The sequence below is a fragment of the Aplidium turbinatum genome, chromosome 7 (genome assembly GCF_918807975.1).
Source record: "Aplidium turbinatum chromosome 7, kaAplTurb1.1, whole genome shotgun sequence".
In the NCBI taxonomy this organism is placed as follows: Eukaryota; Metazoa; Chordata; class Ascidiacea; order Aplousobranchia; family Polyclinidae; genus Aplidium; species Aplidium turbinatum.
Genome location: NC_137478.1, coordinates 4,058,871 through 4,077,607, shown reverse-complemented (window position 1 = coordinate 4,077,607; position 18,737 = coordinate 4,058,871). Strand labels below are relative to the sequence as shown.

At 37.9% G+C, this 18,737-nt stretch overlaps 1 protein-coding gene and 1 long non-coding RNA gene across 2 annotated transcripts; both read left to right on the top strand.

Annotated features, from left to right (window-relative positions):
• Nucleotides 1–1,520: 1,520 nt before the first annotated feature.
• LOC145774555 (kelch-like protein 12) lies at nucleotides 1,521–9,291 on the top strand. Its single transcript, XM_082585824.1, has 10 exons — nucleotides 1,521–1,660; nucleotides 1,805–1,928; nucleotides 2,590–2,743; nucleotides 2,842–3,065; nucleotides 5,580–5,805; nucleotides 6,375–6,469; nucleotides 6,730–6,913; nucleotides 7,341–7,472; nucleotides 8,314–8,396; nucleotides 9,178–9,291. The coding sequence occupies exons 1-10, from the start codon at nucleotides 1,596–1,598 to the stop codon at nucleotides 9,289–9,291; spliced, it is 1,401 nt and encodes a 466-aa protein (XP_082441950.1). The 5' UTR covers nucleotides 1,521–1,595.
• Nucleotides 9,227–16,915, top strand: LOC145774042 (uncharacterized). The gene is made up of 4 exons (XR_014289998.1): nucleotides 9,227–9,283; nucleotides 10,459–10,594; nucleotides 14,124–14,192; nucleotides 16,603–16,915. It is a non-coding gene; the product is annotated as an uncharacterized LOC145774042 (long non-coding RNA).
• Nucleotides 16,916–18,737: the final 1,822 nt, after the last annotated feature.

Genomic DNA, 18,737 nt, shown 5'->3' with positions numbered 1-18,737 from the left:
TTTTTAATCCTTCTGTAGTCGCAGTAATGTGATGACCCTACTGATGCACAGCACTGAATAGAGTTTCCAATCCCGTAGTTATATGTATCTCTGCTTTGTTGTCCAGAAAGGTAAAATAGTGTGTTTGTATATGCACTTATATTCTTCGTGTCATTTATTTTTATATTTTTGTCATGGGCTCTATCCAAGGGGGGATGAGGGGGGTGATCAGCCCCCCACTCATTGGAGTGGTTGGAATGACTAAGACGACTTGAAAGTTGTTGAAATGACTATGACGATTTTAGCCCACTGTCCAAAAATCACCCCCCCCCCCCCGAATTCTAAAAGTGGATAGAGCCCCTGATTTTCGTACATCAACGACACGTAGGGGAATATTGCGATTCTTTGCACTGAAGAAGATAAAGTATTTCACTCAAAGAATCGCATTTTATTTCATGCCAAGCATTGGCCAATCGTGCACTGTTTAAAACTACTTGTTCACTGTTCAGCCAATTCAAACCTAAAGCTAACGTCTAAAATTTGCGAAGCCAAACTTTCGTTACTAGAGACCCTTCTACAATGCAAACGTAATAAGGAAATTTGATTAACTGTATCTCTGTGTTAAGTATATTATAGTATCACTTTTACTAACCTAAAATGTATCTTAAAAACAAAATTATTTTTTGCAGAGTTGGTGGTTATTGGATCGCAAAATAATCTTTTTTTGTATATATTATTCTAGCCAAAAAAAAAGGCAAGTTCAATAACCTTTTTTTTTGACACAAAATTAGGTTTACAAATTTTTGCCTTGTAATTAGCCATCAAGAACAAACGATACGACGGTTTGAATCGTGAACAATCTGCGCGTTTGGTTGATTTATTATCGTCTAATCATTCACCATCCATGCATTGGAATGTTTTGTTCGTAGCCTATCCAGGCTTATGTCCGATGATTGAAGACTTGGATTATGTAAACCGAAAGGCAAAAAGGCTAATCCTCGTGTCCACCCAGCATGTCAAGTATTTTGCCAAGGATACAGCCGCGTGCTAACCGGTGTCTAACAGGTGTTCTTTTTTATGTCCGACCAAGGCTCTCACCACTAGGTTATTCAGCTAAGATTATACATAGGCGTTTGACGTTAATTCATTGTTTGAATGGCATTTTATTTTATCTGTGATTGTACTTGTGTACCAATGCTTTATCAACATTTTTCTGCGTATTAGGCTTGATCAATGTTGACAAATGCGATTTTACATTTCAATTTCAGCCCACTAATGTAGTGTTTTTGCTGTGGCCCTTAAATTGAAATATTTATCTATGTTTGCTAAATCAGTTTGTTTGCGTTTGCATCATCAAACATGCATACAATGCTTTATGTTAATGCTGTGGCCATCTTGTTTCAAGAATTAATTTGGTGCGCTATTGTGAAGAAAAACTGCTGCCTAGTTCTATCAGTTTCTTGTCCATTTCTCACACTATTTTGTTGCTCATGAATAGGCTATCGACTTGAATCATTTGATACTGTCTTTTTGTTTTCAGATGTGGGTGTAATTTTAAAAAGTATTATAAACTCTTACTGCATTTTTCTGAAAAGTGCATTCTGCATTAAAGTAAAATGGCTGTTAGAGTTTGCAAGGAACTTGAAGACCATACAAAAAAGCTAATGTGTGCTATAAACAGGTGAGTGATGCGGATGATATTGTTAATAGTTGAGTTGTCATTACTGTGGATTTTATGTTTTTGGTGTTATATGGCTTTTTTTCTTTTATAAGTCTTCACAAATCAGCAATGGCTATTAAAATAAAATTCATTAAATATTTCTAGAGAGCGGTTTGAATCTGATTCTTTATGTGATGCTACACTGCGTGTTGATGGGAAAGATTTCAAAGTCCATAAGCACATTGTGGGAAAAGTTTCACCTTTTTTCCGGAAATTATTTAAAGTTGAGGTATTATATTGTTGCAGTTGTGCGTTGCTTTATTTAATATTTGCACTAAAAGTTCATCAAGAAGTAAGTTAAGTTAGTGATTTGTGAAGCCAGTAGTTTCCAACCGCCGGTGCCGGACTGCCGGTTTGCGTATTTTTTGCTAAGCTAATTTGTGAATGTATAAAGATTGCAAAGTTGTTACCCCTGCAATACTGACGTACCTCGCCTTCGTTGATATCTCAAACTTGCTTAACAAGAAAGGTTAACTTTTTCATGAAATAAATGGTGTTTTATAAAGAAAACTAATCTGTTGGATGCTGAATCAAAGCTGCGTGTTTCAGAAACTTTTTTGATGCCTCGCATCTCGCATAGCCTACTGGCAGCAAAACAGCAATTACTTTTTCACTGACATTGACTTATTATGGTAAATGGATTGACATTTTGTGGTTTGAGTTAATTTGGTTGCAGTTTTTGTCTTCAGCACATAGCTCTTGCTAAAATCTTGCGTTATGGCAAATTTTGTAAACAAAAAATTACAAATATCTGTTCTATTTACTACGATTGTTTGTTGCCAGTCCACGAACATTTTTTTGCAGCTCCCTCGGTGTTAAAAGGTTGGGAACCACTGTGTTAAGCTACTAAAAGTCAATTCAGTTCCATTGTTGCATTATTTGTTTTGCAGATGAAAGAAAGCTATGATTCCTTAGCAAACCTGGAGAGTATGACTGCTGGAATACTGGAATGTATTCTTACATGCATCTACACTGGGAGAATTGAAACAGATGAAAATGAGATGAAAGACTTGCTTTCGGCATCTAATTTTTTACAAATTGATGGTAATTTGTTAATGTTTTAATTTCGCAATGCACATTATTTTTAACTGTGCAAAAATTTTCTTTTTTGTATCAAGTTATTTATACTTTCACTTATTTAGAACTACGATACTTTTGTGGAGATTATTTGAGCAAAACACTGACTGTGTCCAAATGTTTGAGCCTCCATGCTGTTGGAAAGCAATTAAACTGTGAATTAATTTGTGGAAAAGCGGAAGACTTGATGCAAGATAAAGTAAATGAAATTATTGATGAAGATGAATTCAAGAATCTGGATTTTGCTGAATCTACGGCTTTTCTAAAGTCGATTGATCAAATGCATTCGGTAGGATATGTTTGTAACTGTTTGAAATGTAATCAGTAAAAATGCTACGGAAAATAGTTACCAGTTTGGATAAGAAAATTTACAGGAAAAAAGCAACAATTTTGTTGTGTCATCTGGTGTAACATGTGTGAAGTAAACATGATTTCATACACCGGTAGTAAGACAATACCATTATTATTCAATCATGTACGTCCCACCTAGCCTAACTATTTCTTTTGCATGTGGCAGGTCACTCAAATTTTTGAGCAAAAGGTTGAAAGCCAGATCCGGATAACTTCATCTAATGTTGCTATATATATTGCAATCCTGTCTGGTGGTATTTAATAAGGGCGCTAACAAATACCATTGGCAGCACTTTTTATGTAACACTACATTGGCAGACCATTGCATGCCAAGGCCTGTTTGCACATTTTAGGGTGTCCCATTTTTGGGCGACTTTTCAGGAAGAATAAGGTTGGGTCATATTCTGAATGGATTTTTAACGCTGAATTTAAAAATGAAGTTATTTTTTTATTATGACATCATCTTGAGGTGCCACTTAGCGGATTTATGCAATTTTAGCCGTATCTCGAGAACGATAAAAGATAGAGAGCTGGAACTTGTAGCAAGATAACCGGAAGGGTCGGTTTTCTATCTGCTTTCAATACATTGTTAAGCGCTAACTGCAACCAAAATTTAGAAAAAATGGCCTTTTGTTTATTTCCATTTAAAAAATAGCATTCAACCGACTAATCTAATCTATGACTATATTTGGCAATCACTGTGCGACGCACAATGTGGTAAAATCTGTACCATTCATGACGTAATAATACCATATCGATGTTTGGCATGAAGCCCAATTCCCACCGTTGTAAGTTGTATGGCTGAAGAGCAGCCGGAAGTGCTGGGGGAACGAAGTGGAAGACCAGGGAAAGATACAAATAGGACAGAACAGGAGACTACCTTTGAGATTGGAGAGATAAAAGAAGCGACAAATGACAAGGAAAAATATTCATACGAAGCAGCGAGTGGTTATCCTGTGCAGCATCGGAGCAAAGGTCATATGATCACTTAGAGTTAGACTAAACGCACACCGGAGAATCGGCGTTTCACTTCTCTGCGACAGCAAGCCACCAACTGACTCCTGAAAATTCCGAAAGAACTGGAACATCAAAATCATCTGTGCATCGTATGGTAATCTTGAATTAAGTTCTGTTGATGCTTGGAACTTAATTTGGAACTGTGGCTATGTGCTATGAACTGTGCTATGCTATGAACTGGAACTGTGCTATGAACTTAATTTGTCCTTCCAAGGAGAAACCACCAACATTTTACATTGAAATCAAGTTGAAACGTTCATCAAAAAAAATAAACATCTGGAAACAAAAGGTTGAAAATGATTCATTTGAAATGTTCTCATTTACGGAAGAGTTTTTGGCTAACACTGGTGACGAATCAAATGTTATCAACCCTATGGTTATCGACTATTTGTCAAATCTGTTAAAATAGTTCTGAAGTATTTTCTTCCAGAATTGGACAATACCAAATTAGAATAGATCCAAAACCGATTTGCAATACAAAATTTTGTTTTGTTTTTGTTTTTTGTTTGTTTATCTTTATCCTGCATTGCGGGAAAGCGGACTTGAGCGCTATGCATCGGTGTACGCCTTCCGACATACACCTGACCCACGCTGCAGCCGACGGCAATGTCTGTTTCCGGTTGTCTACTCTATTTATGACTTAAATTTGGTACTACCCATTACTCGAAATCGATCACTGAGTAGAGGCAATTATCGTAAAGTTTCTTGCCCAGAGAAACAACAGCAAGTGCGGGTGGCTGGAGTCGAACATGCAGGCTCTCGACTGCGAGCCCAACGCGCTAACCACTCGGCCATTGCTGCCGACCACACAACCCCATTTCCACATTTCCCGAGCACATTTCCCTTAATCTCAAGAAGAACTTAATGACCTATCTTTTGGCTTCACGTTGCGGCTTGAATTTTCTGGAAAAAAGCTTCACACTTTTTGGCTTAACATTAGAGCGGATTATCCGCCATTATCTGACTCGGCAGTAACCGCACTCCGGCCATTTGTCTCGACGTATCTGTGAGAGTCAGTGTTTTCAACGTTGGCGGAAATCAAAACAAAATACCATTCCAGCCCAACTAATATCGAAACCGCCTTGAGACCAGCACTAACAAACATTGAGCCACGGCTGGTCTTGTTTTGTAGCAGAAAGCAGTCACATCCATCACACTTTATAAATGTGTTGCTTTTTGGTTTTGTTTCCAGTAGGCTACGTGTAAAGTATTAGGCTTCGAATATCAATAGCTTGTTTTTAGTTTTCGTTTGAATTAGTCTTTCTATAAATATTTGTTTATCATTTTCACCGTAAAGTGTTGCGAAAAATTTTAAGAGATTAAAAGTGATCGCGAGCAAAAAAGTTTGGGAAGCCCTGGTGTAGACCACTTCATGCCAAAAAACATAACAATCAATTGTTTTGTTGTTAACTAACTGTGTTGTTAACCTCAACAGGTTTACAAAGTAAAAACAGTGTACGAAGGAATCATGGCATGGGTGAAGCATAATCAGACAGACAGGGAGAAATACCTTTCTGATCTTCTGGAAATTGTGAAGTTTCGTTTTTTTTCATCATGTCACCTCGACCTAATCAAAAAGGAAGAAATGATAGCGGGTTTAGCCAAGTACCAATCTCTCCTTACTGAGCTTGTATCCTGCAGAAGAGCAACAATCCGGTTTGGTAAGTTGCTTTTGTGTACAAACCGCTGTCTTGTTACGGTATTTTTGTATCTTTTTCGTGAAAATATCATAAGTATGTTGTGCTAATTTTAGAAATTTATTTGGAGATTTTGTCTTTGCATAATTTTAGAGACTTTTTAACGTATCCAGGCTTACGCCCGGTAGTTGACGATTTAGAATAGGTGGACGGGAAGGCAAGGAAGCCAATCTTCGTCACCACCTTCAGGCATGCCTGTCAGTGTCTTGCCAAAGACACAGCCTCATGCTCTTGAGCGGTGTCGAACTGACGCCCTTTCAACTACTGTACCAGGGCTTTCACCACTCGGCTATGTATCCATCGCCAGCTATAGATATGACGTGGTGGAATGGCGTAGGTGATAAGGCGCTCGCTTTTCAACTATGAGATCCTATCACGTTGTTCAATAAATTTTGCTATTAATGTACAAAGCCTGTAGTTTGCGCATTAACATAAGATATCATTGTGAAGTACAAATATAAGTGCATTCTCATTTAAGTGCAAAGAATTGGAAAAGTGGTTTTATTACAAACTATCATAATTGTAAACAACAGACTCAAGAACTCCGTCAAGAAAGCAATTTGTCGTCATCAGTAACAAACAAATCCGATTGTTTGACGTTGTGAGTTTTGCTTGGAAGCATTTGCCGGTAAGAATGACTGTTCAAACTGTAAAATTATGGTTTGTACAGCAAGCGTGTTCTTTGAAATATTTTCAATCTTACCATTTTGTTTTTTATTGCTGTCTTGTTTCTGTATAATTATGTTTAGTTTGGTTCTTGAGGCTTACTTTGAAGTGAAGCAGTACGCTATACTAATGGGTTATTTCAATAAAAGTAAATAATAGTAAATAATTTGCTTATAATTATTAACACTTTTCACATTAGAAAAAGTTTATTCTTTTCTCCAGGATCTTCCAGGAGATGTGTCATCTGCATGTGTTGTGACGTACAAAGAACACTTGTACGTCATTGGTGGAACAGCTGATCCGACATTAATTCAACGATTAAACTTGGAGGAAGACGACTCTGAATGGGAGAATGTTGGTCGGACCTTAGAAAAGAGATTGAAATCCAAAGCAGTTTTATTCAATGGTGAAGTTTTTTAATTTTTGACACGAAGTCGTCTTTATACTGTGGTTCTAAGTGTATAACTTGAAAGTAATTTGCTATAATTGTGACGTGAAAACAAGATATAATAACTGAGTCGTGCAAATCTCTCTTACAAAAATCCAGAGACAAAGTTACTGCAATGTTAGCATCTAATCAGCCGAGCTTAATCGCCGAAAAACCAAACACACGCAGATATCCAGTCATGGTACGATGTTGCAACGCTGGACATTCTGCTGCCGTTGGCATCTGCTCCCAATAGCGGTGTTTGTGTTTATGTGCAGTCGATACATTTCAACGTAGCACCTGGTGCTAATTTTTCTTAATCTTCTGTGCTTATTGCATGTGTTGATTGTTGTTGGTTGCAAATGCAAAAGCTGTGAATAAAATACAGGAACTGCTTCTTTTTAAGGTGAATTTGTAATATCTGGGGGAACATCCAATGGTACAACTGTAGAAGTGTTTAACCCTCGTTTACAAACTCAAAAACAAGTGTCACGTATGCAGTATTCTCGTTCAAATCACTCCTCTGTAGTGTTTAAAGGTAAGATGCCTTTGCATACGGCGTTGCTAGCTAAGCACATTACACGGTAAGCACTTTAACAGCAAAGTTTCAGTAACTGTCAAGAAAACACGAGCCAATCAGAAGCTGCGTTGTCTGTGACGTAAGAATGAAAAATTCAGGTAAGGTTTGTTTTAGTTGAGTCAGATCTATTCTCAAGAGTAAACAATAATTACTACAAAAAGTGCTTATATTTGATTTAGATCTTAAGAGTAGCCTATAGGCTATATTTTAACAAAAAGTGGTGATGTACTTTAGAGTTCAATAATTTAGCCTACTTGTTTTGTCAGCTAAATGGCGTGTGGTTTCACTGTGTTTAGCCTAGGCTACTTGTCAGCGCTTACAATTATTATTGTTGTAAACTTGTAGTGGTTCACTTCTGTGGAAGATGGCATGAAGTCTATGCAGAGAAAACAGCAACAAAACTTCTTGGTGCACAGAAACGAGCGTATGGTCGTATATGCCTTCCCGTTCACTTAATCTAAATCTTCAACCACCGGGTGTAAGTCTGGATACGACAAAAGCTTCTGATTGGCTCGTGTTTTCTTGACAGTTACTGAAACTTTGCTGTTAAAGTGCTTACCACATTACACAGGTCAACAATTCTCTTGCAGTTATTGCTTCTAATTGTGCCGCACCAGGCTCAGGATGGACGACGAAAACACGCTATGCTACCTTGTTTAATTACTAAATATACCAAACAGTGTTGTTTGTACAGAAAGTGGATACCAGTCTTTATGCTTGATTTTCTGTTTCTATTGCATGTTTGTGAATGTGAAAGCCATTTCATTGTGGAGTAATCGATATCTTGAATCTTTTACAGATTCTATTTACAATGTTGGTGGCGATGCTGGACATGTCTCTCCAGCTGAGGTAACGATAATTTTGTTTTTGATCGAGTTTGTGGTAAGGTCGTTGACAATTTAGCTTCAGTGGACGAGAACGCGAGAAAGCCTATCTTCGCGTTCACCGTCAATCAAAGACAAGTCACCGAAGACACAGCAGTATGCATATGGATATCGAATCTGCGTTCTTTTGAGCTTGAAATATCAGTCCGACCTTGTTACCACATCACCACACAGTTGATATATTAATAATAACAATGTCAGTCTTGAACCAGATTTATATTTAACGCAGATAGTATTTATTTAAGTAAGCAGAATTTATTTGACGACTCAAGGGCTTTGGAGGTTTAGCATCTTTCAGAAAGTGAACCGTAAGTCAATAGGCTATCCCTGTTCACTGGTCTCCCCATCTTAGGTTGTCTAACAACAAGACTGTCCCAGAGCCTACTCGTGGCGAGCCTGTTGTCACTAATCTAACGGATCTAGAGGGACGAATCGTGGTAAAAACACGTAGGCGCTCCAAGCAGTGTAGCTGGAAGAGTGTCTACCATTTCCAATGGCATACCTACTTGGTTGGCGCCAGGAAGAGCATCCGGGCCATAAAATTTCGTGCACCTAAAACTTATAAGCAGAGAGAGCAGATACGATTTGAACGTCGGTGAGACGCTTTTTCCACTTGACCAGCCAATGCAACAAATGCCTTCCAGGTTTTCATATAGATTTGCATCCATCCACATGACGCGTTCATCTCAACGCTTTGCAACACGGACAGTCGATGTTTTATTTTATAAGTTGGTTGTCATTGTAATTCATACAGCTAAATTTATTACTTTATTTAACAGGTGTTGAAACCCAATTATGGCAATGAAATATGGACCGTGGTGGACCCAAAAAGCCAAATTTATACCTGTGCAGCTGTTTCAACAAGCTTTGACTTGTTTTTGCTTCGTAAGTGAAATAGTGATTTTAACACTGTATATTTTAATCATAGCGACCTAAACGTACAGTCCTTACCAGCATATTAGCCTATGACCTAACAGTGATTGGAACCTGGTGTAGTTTTCATTAGAGACTTCAGGTTAAGTACATTTTGCATTCCTTGTGGCAGCACCTTGACTGGTTAGCCGCAAGGTTGTTCGGTGCTGCCAGACCTTTCTATTGCTATATTTTGATTTGTATGTAATTGTGTTTCTTTTTCTCGACTCGTATTAGAAAGGCAAATAAACAAACATCTCTCTCTCTCTTTAAAATGACACTTACGAGAAGATAAACTGTGATAATCTCTAGTCGTGGGAGAACTCCTGGTTTCACTTTCACCAGATGCTCTTCAGATTTCCAGCATACCTTTCAAAATCCAGTGGTTTAATTTTAGCACGTTAACGGTACCACAAATTGTTTATTTCTTTTATTGTGAAGTTAACACAGAGAAACGAAGAACCAAAGCAATTATAGCAAACACTCCAACGCAAAGCCAAAATTATACAAAATATATCCAAAGACTATACTTACCAACTACCACTCATACCATAGCAACCAATACTAGCTACTATGGCTGATATCAAATGTAAGCAGACTAGCCTCCCATCAAATTTTAAAGCTCGCACGATGTCATAATTTGTCACTAGACGTCTCCATGATACGATGTCTCAACACACTAGTTAGCTGCATAGCCGAGTGGTGAGAGCCCTGGAACGGCAACCGAAAGGGCGCCGGTTCGACACCGCTCAAGATCATGCGGCTGTGTCTTTGGCAGGACACTTAAAGGCATGCCTGAAGGTGGACACGAAGATTGGCTTCCTTGCCTTCCCGTCCACTTAATCTAAATCTTCAACCACCTGGTGTATGCCTGGATACGACAAACAAAACAAACACGTTATGACTTATTTAAAGAAGCAGCAAAAAGTTTTTTAAGATTTCTAGAGTAGTCTAACGTGGACGCTTTGTTTTATACAATGTACGTTCCTGTAGCAGATTGCCAATACAGCAGTAGTGAAATGTAACAATTTGTATAGTTGCTGGACGCTGGTACATTGAATACCGCAACCTGCGGAATAGTTTCCATTTATTTGTAGTTTTCCGATGTTAATATTTTCATTTAGTCTGTATGACGTCTTTCAATACAGAGTATCAGAGCCAGGAAATACTATCATTCAACAATGTTTCCAAAACATGTAACAGAACCTGTATTATGATGGACAATTCCGTAACTGGTTCCATCGACGCCATTGCAATGGAAGGGAAGATTTATGCTTTCGGCAGGTTGGTTTTCGTTTGATCAGAAATAATAAAAAGATCGGATAAAACAATTTATTCTTCTTATAGCACCCATAGCGGTGAGGTGGCGCTGCGGATAAGGCGGTTGCTTTCCAATATGCAAACCTGGTTCGACTCTCGGCTTCCGCTGGTTGTTGAAACCACCGTTTACTTCTACCTAGGGTGTAGTAAATTGGGTTGGCATAATTGCTACAGTAAAGGCAGCCGAAAGAAAGCAACTGGCCACCCTACTCTCCTTAGTGCCGTAAGCTTAGTACAATGAGAACCTTATCTTCTCATACCCGACACTTGGAATCAAGTATGGGACCACCTTTACCTTTCTGGAGTTCTTGTTCACTTTTTTTGTATTGTTGCTATAAACTTGAACTTGCTCAGCGTAACACTTTTAGTTTAATCTTACTGTATCTTGTGGTATTACGGTAACATCAAAAAGTTTAATTTTTTCAATAATTTTAATATCTTTTGTCCAAATGGTAAAAAAATAATTTATGAATGAATCTCGAACTCATACGACTTTTGCTGAATTTCTAACCTTGGTAACTTTGTATGCCGCCTTTTTTGAATCATTTTTATCAAACTTTAGCCTACTGTTGCAAATAGACAAGTTCGAAGTTTGTATTATGCTGATCAACACAAGTTGTTATATCAGATAGGCTACGTTACATTTCAACTTTTTCAAAGCTGGTTTGGCCTGAATCAGGCAAGACCTCTGTCCTTCTGCCCCAGGGTTGAGAAAAACCCGGGTTATTTTAAAAAAGCCCAACCCGCCCGGGTTTTTTTAAAAAACCCTGGTTTTTTGGGTTTTATTGTTTTTTTTTTTAAAAAGATGCAAAAAAAGGTAGATTCATGCTTATTTCACCTCAAAACTACTTTTTACGAATAAAGTGCCTTTCACTCACAGTACATGCTTGCATAACTCAATAAAATAATACACTAGGGCTGTTGTTGCTTGAATGTTGCATCATCCATTAATTTCAAGATCAAGTTGGATGTTGCATCATCCACTGATTTCTATACCAAGTTGATGCTACCGTAGTAGAAATCACTTTATTGCATCATTTGCTTTAGATTTGAAGGCAAGGAGCATTTATGCCATCATGTTTAAATATTTTTTATCATTTATATATATTATATATAAAAACAATAAAAACTGTTAATACTACAAAAAGTGCTCAATGCTAAGCAAAAAAGCAAAGCAGAGCGAATTAAATCAAATATAGTTATTACTATCTGAATCCTTAACAGCCTGTTTCACCTTTATCTTCTATTTATATTTGAATAGAATCTTCTATTATAGAATCTTATATTCTATTTGAATAAGAACTTCTGATGATCCGTTAAAGGTGAAACAGGCTGTTAGGGATTCAGATAGTAATAACTATATTTGATTATATTATGCAGTATTATATATAGTAATGGATGAGCAATTGAGCGATTGCGTGGCCAATGGCCATTTAGGCAAATGCTCTGAAACAGCCATGCGTTAGAATCCAGAATCTGTAATTGGTAAATAGCCTCCTAAATTGCATTTCACATCATATATACAGACTACAGTAGAGTAGTACTTTCACCAACAGGTTTAACTATAAGGCCTTCTTGCATAAATGAGTTTTAGTGTAGTATACACAAAGTGGCATTACTTGATTTTTGTGTACTGTACAATATCCACTGCGTTTTCAGTTTATTGTTGGAAATTTACTTCACAATCACATCCTTAAGTCCTAATTTAAAGTTTGTTTTAAGTGCCTTGTAGTGTTTTTGTTCATTTTTTTAATTTTCTAATAAAACCTGGACAAATATGATGCTCTGGGTTTTTTTATGTTTTTTTTTTGGGTTTTTTAAATGTTTTTTTTTTAAAAAACCCACCCGGGTTTTTTTGGGCCGGGTAAAATACCGACAACCCTGTTCTGCCCCGAACCAAGGTATCTTGGGGTGACACTAAACAGATCGCTCACATACCGCCACCATTTGGCTGGCTTTAGCTGGGGCGAGGGCTGACACTTTGCGTATAGCAACCTTGTCTAGCCTTGTCTACTCTTCAGCAGAGTACTGTGCACAATGCACATGTTTGGTGCCGCAGTGCTCACTGCCATAAACAGCGCCCTGCGCACAGTGACCGGTTGCCTGCTTCCCACATCATTGAACAATCTCCCCATTCTCGCTCGCATCCAACTTGCTGAGCTTCGTCGCGAAGAATCCACCCTGTCCCTCGGTCGATGGGCACAGAGCCTAACCATCTCCACCACAAGATCTCTGCTCTCCCAAACGAGCACCCCGTCGACTGAAATCAAGACATTCGTGCCAGCACGCCCCATCGGCCTGACACTACAAAGACAGGCATGGGTGCGCCTTAACCGTCTTCGTACGGGCGTCGGGATTTTTCGCTCAACCATGCACCAATGGGGGATGGCCTCTTCCTCCTCCTGTGAATGTGGTGCCGAGGAACAGACCGCAGACCACATCATCAATGACTGTACCATCTTCAAGCCACCTAACGTCTGCGCGTCATGGATGATAAAAGCAAAGACTGGCTGCTTTCTGGTAGCCTTCCAGTGTAGTCCGGGAACATCGTGAATTCGGGGTGATAAAAGGATAGACCCTCGGTCCCAGAGGCTCACACGACGATGACGACGAGACAAGACCTGCGCAATAATCCTTCTATGTAGCTCTCACAGAGTTTTTTAGACGTTGCTGTTGTTCAACGGAGACCTTTTCAGTTTAACCCCTTGTTCCAAGGTGGAAGAAACTGTAGTTTCATTTTTTCTGAGTGTCTGGAACACTTCCATATGGAAGGAATACGGTACATACCACGTTAAAGAAACGGCAATTTCATTTCCCACACTGGTTGTCAGTTCTACGGTAGCCGTTGATAGTTGCCTGATGCTCATTCCAGACTTTAGGAAAGTAGCCAGGAGGCATACGATGCAGGTTGATCTTTTCGACGAACAGGAATGATAGGTACTGCTGACATTGGTGACATCGAAGTACAACAGCACTGGCAAGGTATCTGGTGGACCGAGAGTCCGAGACCGTCCATAAGAATATGAAATAAACAGATAAAGAATGAGGCAAAGTCGGACTGAAGGAAGAAGATGCGATGGACAGAAAGAGATGGAGAATAAGAGTAAAAACAATCGCCCCAAGAAAAGAATTGGGCACCCCCAGCATTAGGGACAAAACCTAATTTGGATGATGATGGTCTTCAACTTAAACAGTTTTTGTTTTTCTCTGTTGAACACTATGTCATAATTAGCTTGCATTAGCTTATTTTTGTTCTGTCCTACCTTGTTACTCCTATTAAAGAACAATATTAAGGAGGATCGTTGTATAGATGCTTGTTTCAGTAAAAGTCAATTCATCTCAAAGAACAAAACTAATGAAGTCAGACATTTTTCCTACCTAAATAGATGGATAGAGATCTATATTAACAGTAAATATTACACAATGTAGATATTTTTTAATTTACATTTTTCTTTAACAACAAAAACTAGTAAATAAAACTTGTAATGTTTAGAATCGCAGAAATTCCACAAGGCTTTAGCTTTGGCAGCGCAGCAGTTCAACAGCCAATGCCATTGCCAGGGTATGTGATTTGTGTTGATATTTCAGAATGGTCAGAATATCTTGAATCATTTTTGGTGTCAAGTATCCAATAGTCTTTACAGGTTTAAAAAATTTGGCCATGTTAACTTTAGCATAGCATACATGCATTGCACTATAATTTTGATTCCAATTAAAATTTGCATTAGCGCACAAGCGAATTTTCCCTCACACCAGTTTCTTATCACTTATAGTAATAGGCTAACTACTTTTGCAAATTTTTGGCAAGCTACTTCTCCAAATCAATGGAAAACCGACATATCATGATCGACTTCGTGGCTTATAAGCAGGGTTGCCTTACCGTCCTTATTTCCAAGATTTGTCCTTATTTTAAAGGGTAATATCTTGGAAAAATAAATTTTCCTTATTTCTAAGAAATGTCCTTGTTTTTGGCTTGAGTCCTTATTTTGTCTTATTTTTGACAATTACAAATCTTTTATCTTTATTTGGGAATATATCAATGAGTGGTATCAATTTGAGGAGCATCCAACATTCCAACACACATCAACTCGGACCCTGCTAAGAGATCAAACAATTGAGTATGAGAAAGTTAAGGGGTTAGCGAAACGAATTGATCCGCTAATGGCAATGAAGCATGAGTTCTTCGAAGAGGTCTCGGCTGTCATTGCTCTGCTCAAGAAGGTTCCAGATGTTGTGTTCCGCAACGATGAACCTGAGGACAAGTGGATGAAGATCTTTACAAGAGACGAATTTTTTCTGTTGCTCTCCAAGCTGGTTAGCGTCATCGTCTCTCTTCTGGTCAGTAATGCGTTTGTGGAACAGGCGTTCTCTCTTGTTTCGGCTCAGTGAACCAAGAAAAGAAACAGACTTAGTGAAATGACACTTAAATCTCAGCTACATGTAAATGTAAGCATAGACTTGAGCTGCCATGAGATGCAGGAAGTATTTTCTACGAACAAGGAGTTGCTGGAACAGATCGTTTTTGGCAAAAACTATCGTCTTTGATATATCATAACTCGTATAAGTGCAAAGATTTGTTCAAAAATTGATTTGTTCAAATCTTGTTTCGTTTGGTATGAAAATTTAATTTTTAGGTTGTCCTTATTGTGGGGTTTATGTCGATGGCAACCCTGCTTATAAGTGAGTAAGAAACTATAGATAATACCATACATTGTCGGGAATGTCGGCTTATTCTGAGATGTTTTACATTAATCATCATCCATATTTTCTTACTCACTGTATAAGCCACGAAGTCGATTATTATCATCATTATCCCTGTAGAAGTTTAATAAATACCGTACAATGTCGGATCTATTAAACTTCTACAGCAGGGGTGTGCAATCTTTATTACAGGAGGGCCAGATATAAATAAATGGGTGAAACCGCGGGCTGCACGTTTATTCAATATATGATTTCTAGTAGTTGCAGGCACAAAAAAGAGGTTTTTTGTTATTCATGGTATCGTTATGGAATTATTAAGGGTTATCTCCTTGCAGAAATAATAAGTTAAGACGAATAAATTTCTGAAGAAAACTGCTCTTCAAAGTTATTGTCACACCGTCTTTAAACGAGTTCAGTGAGAAGTTTGCAGCTGGCTTCTTTTTCCGACGGCTTTTTCCAAATTTACTTTAATGGAAGTGCTCGCAATTCGAAGTCCATTTTCCAAGTGTTCGTCTGTCAGAACCGATCGATAGGGAGATTTCATGACACCAATTTTAGAATAAAATTGTTCGCACAAATACGTTGATCCAAAAAGAGCCATTTTTGAACCCATGGATTTTTTCAAATGTGGAAAGTCATCTTGGTTGAGATGTTTTCGGTAAAAGTCGCCCAAGATTCATTTCTAAATACGTTGCTTTCAAATCCATTTTCTCTTGAAGATCAATCAGTTCAAGTTGGATATCAGCTGGTGCTTTGTGTTGAATGGCGTCTGTGTTGAATGGCGAAGAGGATATACCAAACAAATGTTCATGAGATTTCAAGTCCTTGAAACGAGCCAAAAATTCATGCAACAATTTTTCAAGTTGGTCTGCAAATTCAGTTTTCTTCTCAGGATGCATTTCATAGTCTCTTAAAGTTGGAAAGTGGAAAGGATTTCCTGTCTGTGTGTGAACTTTCGAAAGTCGTAATTTGTTCATTATGCCTTTTATGTGACCATACATTTTTACGTTCCAAATAATTAAATACACTGGATTAGCGGTGGCAGGTGGGAGATTTCTAAAATGGTTAACAGAAGTAGCGAAATCTACAATAATCCACTCCACAATGAATTGTTCACACGTACCAGACTAAACTAAATTATAAACACGTTTCGCGGGCCGCACAATTTTTCTTTGCGGGCAGCACAATTTTTCTTTGCGGGCCGCATTTGGCCCGCGAGCCGCACGTTGCACACCCCTGTTCTACAGGGATAATACTTCTTCATCGTCTAGATCTCACCGATACAAACTGACGGAGTACGACATCCCGGGTCGATCAAAGAAGGAAATCTGGAGCGGAGATTTAGAATTTGAGTCTTCAGTTATTACAGCTATTTGAGCTGGATGAAAGTAGCGACAAATTTTTCTGAAAAGTTTAGCATGTTTTTTCAATTATTCTCACACATTGATATTTTACAGTAGAATTTCATTTGTTGTTATTCAGTATTTTTTCCTGTTTTAATCGCCTCTTATCTTGATGTAATCTTCTTCTCTGTGTACCATGCCTGTTCCAGGCTTAGGCGTTTATAAGCACTTCTTTCCATTTGTCCCGGTTTTTGACTGTATTAAAAATCATTGTGTTTGTAACGTGAAGGTGATCCTTGAGATTATTGAGAAAAGTGAGACGCTGTTTTCCACAAGCTCGTTTCCTTTGATCTTTCTACAAAAAGCAGTGCGTTCTAACTTTTCCTTCCTCATGACAAGGCTAAAAAAGCTTGTTTGTCGCTTGATAATGTTCAAGGGAGTTCTGGTTTGCGTTAATACGTCTTCATTTGTTTTGTGGCTGATGTATGATATTCGTTGCATTTTTCGAATGAACTACATTTCAGCGGCGTTTCTTTGCTCAGCGTCCAGGTTTCACATTCATACAGCAAAATAGGAAAGATATACCACGTTAACACACGCATCTTTGTGAATTGTAAATTATTGTTTCGAAATGTATGCAGTGTTTTGGAAAGCCTATTTCGCTTGAGCGATTCTTGTTTTAATCTCTTTTGCATTCACCATCATTCGTAATGAACGATCCAAGGTATTTAAAAGAGTTGATTTGTTTAATCGGTTTGTTTGAAATTATTATACGGCAAGTTAGAACAGAGTTTATTTTCTTGGTAACGATCATGCTTTCAATATTTTTAGTGTTAATAGTCATGCCAAAAGTTTCGCTTTCTTCTTGAATTGTTGTAACTAGTTGAGAGTTTTTTTTTCTGATTTGGCAATTAGCACAGTGTCATCCGCATATCTGGTATTGTTTATATTCACACCTCCTATTTTAGTTCCTTCGAGATGTTTAATGGAACGCATGATACGTTCGCTGTACAAATTGCATAGGTCGGGAGAGAAAACGCAACCCTGCCTTACTCCTTTCTTGATCGGTATCGAGCTTGTTTGGGTTGTTCCTATGCATATCTTTGCCTTTTGTTGGTAGTAGAGGTTTTGTATAACTCTCAAACCCTTGTCGTCGAGATTAATTTCATGTAACATTTCCAAAAGTTGTTCATTTTTATTCGAAAGCTTTTTTGTAGTCAATGAAAAGCAGAGATAGAGATCGAATTGTAGTTCAATTTTCAATAACCCTTTCACAGATCGTTCGGAGCAGAAATACTGCATTGCGTGTTCCTTTGCCTGAAACAAATGTATATAATATTGTTTTTCCGAAATTTTAGAATGAATATTGTGTAAATGTGTAAAGCTTAATGTAAGCTATTTGAAGCACTATTTTGTAGCCATTTTTAATATATTTTAGCTATTTCAATTGCTTTATTGAAACGTTATTGGTAGGCTATCATTCTGAGTTATTTGAAGCACCGTTTCTGTGGTCTTTCGTTTCCATACGAATTGTTATTAACCAGCAGGGTTGGAAGTCGTTAGTCAAAAAGCAATGACTATTTCACTATTCGATAGTGCCCAAAAAAGCAATGACTTTCCGCTATCGATACTTAAAAAAAGCAACGAATAGCAATTACTAAAAATTGACTGGCCAAAAAAGCGCAAAAACAAGCAACCCGCAAACTCAAAAAAAGGTACAAAAACTCGAAAAAAACAATCCCAAACTTGCGAGAAAACCGCAAGGTTTGCAACACTGTTAACGGCTCTCACTGGTATGGTTTTTCTGAACTGTGTTGCCGAAAAATTTTCCTTAATTCTTTAAAGTTCGAAAACCGGAAGGGGACTAAGTCGGATAGTAATCCGAAAACCAAATCTCGTAAATTCGTTTTGACGACAAAGTAAGTGAACAACAATAAATGATTCAGCATTTCTCCTTAATATCGATTAGTGACAAACGAATAACGATTTCGTTGCTTGCATAAAAAAGCAATGAATAACGCGCATTCGATATTTATTTTTAAAAGGAATGGGTATAAGCATTC

Bases quoted from the DNA above. Each gene is read 5' to 3' on its own strand.
- LOC145774555 (XM_082585824.1), top strand. From the start codon at position 1,596: ATGGCTGTTAGAGTTTGCAAGGAACTTGAAGACCATACAAAAAAGCTA. The intron at 3,066-5,579 runs GTAGGATATGTT...TAACCTCAACAG, and splicing joins CGATTGATCAAATGCATTCG to GTTTACAAAGTAAAAACAGT. The intron at 6,470-6,729 runs GTAAGAATGACT...TCTTTTCTCCAG, and splicing joins TTGCTTGGAAGCATTTGCCG to GATCTTCCAGGAGATGTGTC.